The sequence below is a fragment of the Heloderma suspectum genome, chromosome 2 (genome assembly GCF_057233095.1).
Source record: "Heloderma suspectum isolate Gila_16-S chromosome 2, 16-S_ref, whole genome shotgun sequence".
Taxonomy (NCBI): domain Eukaryota; kingdom Metazoa; phylum Chordata; class Lepidosauria; order Squamata; family Helodermatidae; genus Heloderma; species Heloderma suspectum.
In genome coordinates this window covers 315,598,028-315,607,712 of record NC_139459.1, presented here as the reverse complement: position 1 = coordinate 315,607,712, position 9,685 = coordinate 315,598,028, and the positions used below count along the sequence as shown (strand labels likewise).

The 9,685-nt window shown below is 43.6% G+C and overlaps 1 protein-coding gene across 2 annotated transcripts in view; it reads left to right on the top strand.

Moving 5' to 3' along the window:
• Positions 1 to 854: 854 nt before the first annotated feature.
• Positions 855 to 9,685, top strand: part of LOC146354987 (histone-lysine N-methyltransferase SETMAR) — a 97,789-nt gene continuing 88,958 nt past the window's right edge. The window contains exons 1-2 of one of the 2 annotated variants that reach the window (XR_014788557.1): positions 855 to 939; positions 5,774 to 7,562. Coding sequence is in view for 1 of the 2 variants with exons in the window: in XM_084840306.1 (XP_084696432.1) it covers positions 865 to 939; positions 5,774 to 6,574 (876 nt within the window). In the remaining variant the exon portion in view is untranslated. Of the gene's footprint in view, positions 940 to 5,773; positions 7,591 to 9,685 lie in introns of those variants that run through there. The other variant, XM_084840306.1, reaches the window with a different exon arrangement.

Below are 9,685 nucleotides of genomic sequence, written 5' to 3'. Positions count from 1 at the left end.
CCCCAAGGGTGCTGGGAGTTGTAGTTCAACACATTGGAACAGGAACCGTGTCGGGGCAGGCTGGAATAAGCTTTTCAGGTGTAGAGTCGTCATCAGATGCAAGTGATGGACTCTAGTCCCTAAAACCTATGCTATAATAAATCTATTAGTTCTGAAGGGGCCACAACTCACAAGCCTCTTTGTTGCTTTTATTATACACACAGTCTATTATTTTTATTTTTATCCTGATGTTGTGGGTTGGTAAACTGCGACTGAGAAACTTATGATAGCCCTACAATTTAGTCCACAGTTAATACTGCACCTTTGGGATGCAGCCGAGGCTGGGATTCAGCCCCAAATCCCCTACGACACAAGAGACCCCTCAGGTCGCAGAAAAGGAAGATTTGCTCTAGTTCTCCCCGCTGACTTCTCCCACCCAGCCCGACTTCAGCAGGCAGAAGCCCAGTGCTCCACTGACGCGCATGCAGAAATTGTGTGCTTCTCAAGGTTTAAAACGAGCGAACGAAAGAAAGCCATTTCCCACTGGAGCCGGAAGGAACAGGAACTCCTGTTGTTTTTATTGCTGATTTTTGTCGGGGATGCGAGGAGAAAGGGAACCCCTCAAAATGGTTTCCAACCTGAAACTCGCAAGCTGTACCCTATGTGTGATTCTAATTATTTCAAGTCTATGCGTCCAACGGAATGGTTTCTTCAAGAGCCCGTGCGACGCTTCCTGCCTTCATCTCCACCCGTCATTCAATTCGGCTCGGCCATTCATTGAACAAAGCGTGGTACGGCTGCCAATCCTGGCAGAGGAAGGCGGACCAACGCCCGCCCCTGACGGCGCTGCTGCCGCCCCGCCTTGGCGACTAGGAGAGACGGAGCATGGACGTGACTCGAGGGCTGGAGAACTTCCCCGTGTCCGTGTGGCCGCGGCTGGAGCGGCCCCCGGCATTCCAGGTGAGAGCAGCCGAGCTGGCCAGCGCCATTCGGGTAGGGCCGGGGCCGGGTGGAGACCTCTGCGGAAAGCCCGTCGCGGCGGTACGCGCGGACGACAACAGCCCTAAAGGCGCTGCGTGGGGCCGAGGCTATTTTGTCGAAAGGGTCGCTGGGAAGTGTAGTTCTCTCGGGGGCTGCGGAGTTTGCCGCGCTTCGCCCGAACCGCAATTCCTGGAATTCGGCGCATGGCGCCTCAAAGGAGAATTGTGGGCTGGGGTTGATCCGCCTTGGGGTGCAATCAGCACCCATCAGAACTCTAAAAAAAGCCGTCCAAGGTGCTGAAACTATTTGGGGGATTGGGTTCAAAAGAACCCAAAAGAACTCCTTTGGAGTTCTGACTGAAACCCGGAGCGGATGAACAGCCCCGCAGACGGCAGGCCTTTCAAGCGGGCTTGCGCCCTCGACGTCTCTTTTTGTAATTAAAAAAAAACCACGCCTGATCTTTCCCTTTGCATGGTCGGGGGTTTAGTTCCCACCTCATGTCACTCCCTCCCCACCTCCCCAGCCACCTTTTTTCCCAAATATCAGGAAAAAATTGCCTCTCACTTATCACTCCAAAAAGGTTACAAGAATCCACATTTATCAAGGTACATGTCACAGCATTTTCGCATTACTAAAGGCGCAACCCTATGCATGTTAGGCTTTTTTTATGTCTAAACATGCATAGCATTGCACCCTGAATTTTCCCTCTCCACCACTTTTTGGTCAGAATATTACATTTTCCATAACTTGGCTCTTTTGAAACCAGATGCGCTCAGAAACAATAGAGAAACTAACTATTTAGAAGCTAACGCAAACTAAATAGCTGGATAGGTGGGGACTTCCATTCAAATCCAAGGGTTCCCACCTTTTTAGACCATGAATCAATAACTGTTTTCGCACTTGTGGAGACTGAGTTGGATCCAGATTTAAACTGGATCAATTGTGCTGGTGGTGGAAGTGGTCTTCTCTGCCCCCTCCTCCCCAGAGCAACCTCTCCAGCCCCCTGAAAATGCTACAGCATCAGGAGACCCTGCTGAATGGAGTGAGCTGTGGCACAGTGGAGAGAGGGGACCCCAACAGTTTGGAGCAGAGGGACCTTCCATGAGCAGAGCCCTTCCTCTCATGGAAAGACCCTTTGTCTCACTGAAGGCAGATCCTGGATCCAACCCACTGTCAGTGAGAGAAATGTGCACGCTTTGAAATTCAGTGAATACCACAGGCAAAGTGGTCCTGAATTAATTAGAATTAATCCTAGTGATCTTCATAAGTACTGAGATTTTTAAACTGTCCAGCCGATAATGTTTTGAAAGTTGACCTTCTAGTAGCTGGATCTTATGCAGACAGACATGATAGAGGTGTACAAAATTATGCGTGGTATGGAGAAAGTGGATAGGGAAACATTTTTCTCCCTTTCTCATAATAGTAGAAGCTGATCTGTGGGAGGTTCAGGACAGATCAAAGGAAGTACTGCTCCACACAGTGCATTGTTAAACTATGGAATTCACTAGCACAAAATGTTTGTGCTCTTGTGCCTTTAACAGCAGGATGAAAGGAAGAGGTTCAACAGGTGAACCTTTTTGTATCACTACAACTCCCATTTAATTTCAAACTATTGTGCAGATGTTAAAGGCGCAGAAATCCTTCCAAACACCTGAAACACCCCTACAGGACAAAACAGGCAATATTCCTTTGCTTCCCAAAGTTAGTACTAGATGACCCTGCAATATTGGTTATGTCCATTAGAGTGCATTCTTGTCTTTGGCAAAATTGTTACTTGTTACCTTTTCAAAGAATACAAATAATTCAAGTAATTCACATGCAAGTTTTTGATTGCTGAGTTTAACACTGTTGTTTTAATAGTGTATTGATGGTATAAATGCCAGCCTGAGTATAAAAAAAAATAATTTCCTGACATTTGCAATGTATGTGTACATTACTGAAGTTGTCATGCCTGGTAATTGGGTGTGCAGCCTGTTCTAGATGGGATTGCACTTCTTCTGAAAGAGCAGGTGTGTAGTTTGGGAGGCCTATTTGACCAAGCACGGTCACTTTTAACAGCTTCAGCTGGTTTGTCAGCTACAGTTATTCCTGGATAGTCTGGCCACTGCTGTTCATGCTCTGGTAACCTCTCGATCAAATTACTGTTATGTAGGCATGAGGAATCTCAGGCCCAAGGTCCCAATCCAGCCCTCCAGGGTTCAGATGTACATATAAGTGGCTAATTGTTTTCTGATAAATTTGCTTAATTCAAATATAGTTTGAAATTGTGTAGTCTTGAGCAAAGGGCTGGATGTGCCCGATCTCATCTGATCTCGGAAGCTAAGCAGGGTCAGCCCTGGTTAGTACTTGGATGGGAGACTGCCTGGGAATCAGGCTTCCTGCACTGAGCAGCGGGTTGGACTCGGTGGTCTTGTAGGCCCCTTCCAACCCTATGAGTCTTAAGTTTTGGAACAGACAGAATAGGGCAAGACCATATATCTAGCCAGTTTGTAGTTAAAAACATCACAAAAGGCTAAATCTGACTAATGGGCTTCCAGTTGGACCATGCTGCCCTACACCATCAACTGTAACTACTGGGGGTATTGCTATTCTTGGAGTGTTAATTTTGATTTACAATGTGCAGCCATGCTTTATCCCAGGGTTTTGGAGATTCATTTATTTGCATTAAATTTAGGAAGGAGAAAGCGGAACAAGTGACGGACAAGAAACCTAAAAAAAATGTATTTTTCAGAGTTAGCACAATCCCTTCCACAATCTTACACCTTGTTGGTGTTCTGCCAAAACAACCTGCCTTTCCTCTGATTTCTACCTCCATAGCACTGAGGCTAAGCTGTCTTCCAAAACCTAGCCTCTCAGATTTTTTTCAGTCTCTTTTCCAAAAATGCATTATTAAAACATTTATAAAGTTCCCACCCACCACTAATATGAAAGTATTTGACATGTCTGGCCAGAATTATTAAAATATTGTTTGAGATACTAATTTTCCTAAGCTTACACCAGTATATTTTTTATGCAGTGCTATTTATGTATATGGTGCATTACAAAGTATGAGAGGAAAGGTGTTTGCACCGAGGAGTTCACAATCTATAAAGCACACAAACACGGGCTGTGTTTGTATGCCACAGGATTCTAGTTCCGGCTTATTGTGAATGAGCCAGTGGTCCAGTACACGCTGTGCAAGCAGCTAAATAAACCACAGACCTTCTGTCAATGCTTTGCTTGTTGCAATGTGAAACTAGGAACTCTGGCTTGCCTATCTCCGGACAAGCCAGAGTTATAAGGCATGGTTTGTTCTTGGCTTATGACTCTGGCTTGTCTTCTGAGAGACGAGACAGAGTTCCCATTTTGCACATCACGATAAACCATGGATAGAGGATCTGTGGTTTAGCCACTTCCAGTTGCAAGAGGAGCTAAGCAGGAGCAATCAAGCAGTATGCTGGCTCACTCACAATAAGCCAAAAATCTTTAGATGAACTAATTAAACATAAAGCAAAATTAGTGATAGTTCCTTACCATCAGTGTGGTTTTTCATATGATAACATAAAGCTATAACACTGGATATATTTTACTAGGGAAAATGCAGTAGGACTTACTTCTATGTAAACATACATAGGATAGGGTTGTTACCTATTTTTCAAATACTAGTTTTTCTCTCTATGTGACAGCAAAGTCTTGGGGAGGAAGACTGATTACACTACAAGGTTTGGCTCTCAACTCTCTTCCTTTCTTATGTTCACAAATGTTTTTGTTGAAGACAAAACACACCACTGTCTAGAAGCTTGGGGTGGTTTGATTTTTTTTAAATGTCTACTGGAGCATCTAAGGTAACTTTAGAATAGCCTCGTAGAGTTATGATTAATTAGTGAAGCTCTGCTAAAACAATATGTATATTTTCATACCATGTATGCATGTAGATGAAATCAGAAATGTTTCACTCTTCCACCATCTGCTGCTTTCTTTGTTCCACGATGCAGACAAATTGCAACTCTCATGTTTTTCTTGTGTTCTTAAAGGATGCATTTGTCATCCAAAATACACTGAGTCATGGTTGGTCACTTTAGATAAAATTAGAAGTGTGAGATTTGTGTGGGCTGGCAGGATAATTTTATCCTTGCTTTAGCTAATGAGCTGCTTTAGAGGAATTAAAATGTTAGTATATCTCAACCAGTCCATGTGGACTAGCACCTGCATTGTAAAAGACAGATATCTGCAGAAGTCATTTAGGGAGGAAGCAAAAAGAAAATGCAAAAGAAGGAAGCCTAGAACATTATTTAGCTATATATACTTGTTCTACTCTGCCACTGCTCAGATACCTAAGCAGTAAATTGATAATGTTTCAAAAAGATGTGCAAAGTTAACCTCATGGTTTCTGTCTATTCCTAGAACAATAAAATAACCTCCCTCTTGGGGGCTTTTTGTTAACATTTTATTAATTATTTAGTTTTTCAGCACAACATAAACAGTTTGCACGCCATCAATCCCTTCTCCTCTATCCCCTTCCTATTCCCAAAGTTTCCCCATCCAATCTTCATATATTTTCATTTTATAAAATAAAATAGTTACATATAGGAATTAAATTGTTAATTAGAAACTTGAATGAAGTAAGCAGATGAATTTAACAATGGGCATGCCCCTTTATCAGTTTGCAATGATTGTCTCTAAGATCCAAAATAATTTTAAAAATTGGTTAGCTGATGTATAGTGTGTGTGTGTATGTGTGTGTGTGTATTAGCATATGCTATGCTTTTTCTTCTTCTTTCATGCAGAAAGCACTGTTAGCCACCACAGTGATTTCTTCCATTTTGTATTGCAGTATAGTCCAGATCATGTGACTGGAGCAGGAGATGGACCAAACCCATCTGAGATTGCCTTTCCTGGATGCAGCTGTCATTCTCCTTCCTGTTTGGCTTCCATGTGTTCCTGTCTTCGCTATGGAGGAAATTTTAACAATTCATGCATTAATGGTGAAGGAAATACACTGGATTTTTCAAAGCCTGTTTTTGAATGCAACACCATGTGCCAGTGCGGAGAGTTGTGCCAAAATAGGGTGATTCAAAGGGGCTTGCAATTTAGACTTGAAGTTTTCAAGACCACTAGGAAAGGATGGGGTCTTCGCACCCTGGAGTTCATACCCAAAGGAAGATTTGTGTGTGAATATGCTGGAGAAATCCTAGACTTCAAAGAAGCATGTAGAAGAATACGGCTGCAGACATCGAGTGATCCGAATTACATTATAGCAATAAGGGAGCACCTGTATGATGAGCGGATATTGGAGACATTTGTCGATCCCACGTACATAGGTAATGTTGGTAGGTTCCTGAACCACTCCTGTGAACCAAACCTCTTTATGGTCCCTGTCCGAATAGACTCAATGGTACCTAAGTTGGCTCTTTTTGCTGACCGTGATATTTGTGCAGATGAAGAACTCACCTATGATTATTCTGGAAGATACCGTAATTACTTGCCCGTAAAACATCAAGAGAAGCTGCAAAAAGAGGAAGAATCTAAGAAGACCTGTTATTGCAAAGCCAAATTGTGTACAGGTTTCTTGCCTTATGATAGTTCTTTATTCTACAAAGACAACATAGGAAGCTGTGCTGAAGAAACATTGTAAAAATACAAGCAGTAGTGACATTTATTTATTTTAAATTTAAAACATTTCTTGGCCGCCTTTCAGGGCAGAAGCCCTCCCAAGGCAGCTTACAGCAATAACACATAAAACAGTTAAAATATTAAAAGCGATAAAACAACAATAAAAACAATAAAACCGTCAGCGACAACAATGGCAGTAGCAGCAACAGCAGCAGCAGTCATATCAAGAGGCGGCCATGGTAAAATAATACATTTTCAAGGCCTTCTTAAAAGCCTGCAATGACAGAGCATAGTGAACCGCCAATGGCAGCTTGTTCCAAAGATGTGGGGCCACTGCAGAGAAGGCCCTCTCACGTGTGCTCACCCACCTGACTGCTCTCACAGGTTGGCAAGTGAGAAGGGCCTCTCTTTCTGATCTTAAAATACAGGCAGGCTGATATGAGTGAAGGCAGTCCTTCAAGTAACTTGATCTCAAACCGCTGAAAGCTTTACAGATCAAAACCAGCACTCTGACTTGGGCTCAGAAAAACACCAGTAACCAAAGGCAGCCCCATGTATAGCGCATTACAGTTGTCCAGTCTGGACATCACTAGTGCATGGATAACTGAGGGAAGGTCCATCCTCTCCAGATAGGGCCGCAGCTGGTGTACCAGCCTAAGCTGGTAAAGAGCACTCCTGGACACTGCAGCCACTTGGGCTTCCCCAGTTAGCTCAGAGTCCAGGAGGACTCTCAGACTGCACACTTGGTCTTTCTGGAGGAGTGCAATCCCATCTAAGACCAGTTGTAAACCTCCATCTGAAGTAGTTGGTTTCCCAACCCGCAGTACCTCCATCTTGTCTGGATTAAGTTTCAGCTTGTTCACCCTCATCCATCCCAAAACAACCTCCAGACGCTGGTTCAAGAGTTCCACAGCCTCCCTGGGATGGAAATGAGAGGTAGAGTTGAGTATTATCCGCATACTGATGACATTTCAGTCCACACCTCCTGATGACTTCCCCCAGCATATCATGTAAGTTTTCAAAACTGGGGGGGGGGGGGGCAAGATAGAACCTTGCAGCACCCCGCAGGCTAATGGCCATGGGGTGGAATACGTCCCACAGCACCACCTTCTGAGACCGCTCCTCCAGAAAGGACCAGAACCACTTTAAAATCATGCCTGCCAAGCCCAATCCAGATAAACTATCCAGAAGGATACCATGGTCAATGGTATCGAAAGCCACTGAGAGGTTCAGAAGAACCAACAAGATTGCATTCCCCGCATCCATTCCCAACCAGGGCAACCAAGGCTGTTTCCATCCCATAACCAGGCCTGAAACCTGATTGGAATGGATCTGAGTTCATCCAAAACGGCTTGGCGTTGTGAGGCCACCACATGCTCCAGCACTTTGCCCAAGAATGGCAAATTTGACACAGGGCAGTAGTTATCCGAAACGATAGGATCTAAATTTGGTTTCTTCAACAAGGACCTCACCACAGCGTCTTTCAAAGCTGTGGGGACCTCACCACCCCTCAAGGAGCCATTTACCACCTCAGAAGTGCAGATATCCAGCCCAGCTCTGGCAGATTTTACAAGCCAGGATGGGCAAGGATCTAAAGAACAAGTAGTAGGCCTCAGTCCTCCCAGCGGTTTGCCCATATCCTCAGTTTGCACAAACCAAAAGGTAACCACAACATGGCTAGATGGTGCACTAGCCCCATCTATAGCAAACTTTGTCAAAACAATGGCGTTCCAGTCAACACGAATACAAATGATTTTGTGTTGTCTTTTTAAAGAGTGCTACAGCAAAGAAAATCAGTGCATGGAAGCAGCCTTCCACATATGTAACTGATGCAGATGTGTTTTCCTATCTACTTTGTGATGCCTACTGAAGGTAACTGTTCTGGAAGTACTAAAGGCTGGAGGTGTCTCTTTTCATGTAGATGTGGATCCAACTTCCCAGCCAGGGCCCCCAGTTGTCATATCTGACCAAATGTTCACAACTAGAGCTAGATCAGAAGTTTTGCCTGAATTACCCTTATGGGCTTTAATGGAACTTCAAAAGGTGTTTCTGTAGAAGTGGCTCACCATATTGATACCCAAATCCCAAATGCATCTTCCTAGAAGCAAAGCCCATTAATTCCATTGAAACTTACTTTCTTGTAAGTGTGATTAGCAGGGTGTGTGTGTGTGTGTGTATAAATAAAATCATCACGGCTGTTGCCTTTGTACACGAGTAAATTATGCTAGTGATAAAAGGGTAAAGGAATAGGGACAGGTTAGCCGTTATGGCTATATTTCTCATCAGAAAATATCTACTAATGTAAGAATAATGTATTAAACAATCTATGTATATTATCAACAACTTGACCATAAGCTTCTATCACTTACATCACCTTTTCCAAAAACAAATTTTGCTTCTCTTGTCTCTAGAAGTCAAAATGCATTTGCTCCCCAGTGATGTTCCTAATCACTGATTCATAGGGCACTGGAGCCATTATAGTGCCGTTATACAAATCTGTGATGCAAAAAAACTTGGAATACTGCGCACATTCTGGTAACCGCATCTCAAAAAGATACGGTAAAGCTGGAAATGGGACAGAAAAGGGCAACCAAAATTATCAAGGGGCTGAAGCAGCTCCTCTATGAGGAAAGATTACAACACTTGGGGCTTTTTAGTTTAGAAAAGAAGATTAGTTATAGAGGTGTATGTATGGCATGGAGAAAGCAGATAGGGAGATATTTTTCTCCCTCATATAATTCTAGAACCCACTGGGGTCATCCCATGAAGCTAAACAGTGGGCGATTCAGGACAGATAAAAGGAAGTACTTCTTCCCACAGCACATAGTTAAGCTATGGAATTCACTATCATGTTAGGTAGTGATGGCCGCCAACTTGGATGGCTTTAAAAGATTGGACATGTTCATGGAGGATACTAGTCATGGCTATATATCACCTCCAGTATTGGAGGCAATATGCCTCTAAAGCTGTTGCTGTGGTCTATGAGTGGGAAGCTGCTATTGCACTAACGTCCTCCTTTTGTGCTTCTCATAGGCATCTGGGTGGCTGTTGTGAGAACAGAATGCTCAGCTAGACAGACCTTTGTTCTGATCCAACACTGCCCTTCTTAGGTTCTTCCATGCTTTGTCTTAAT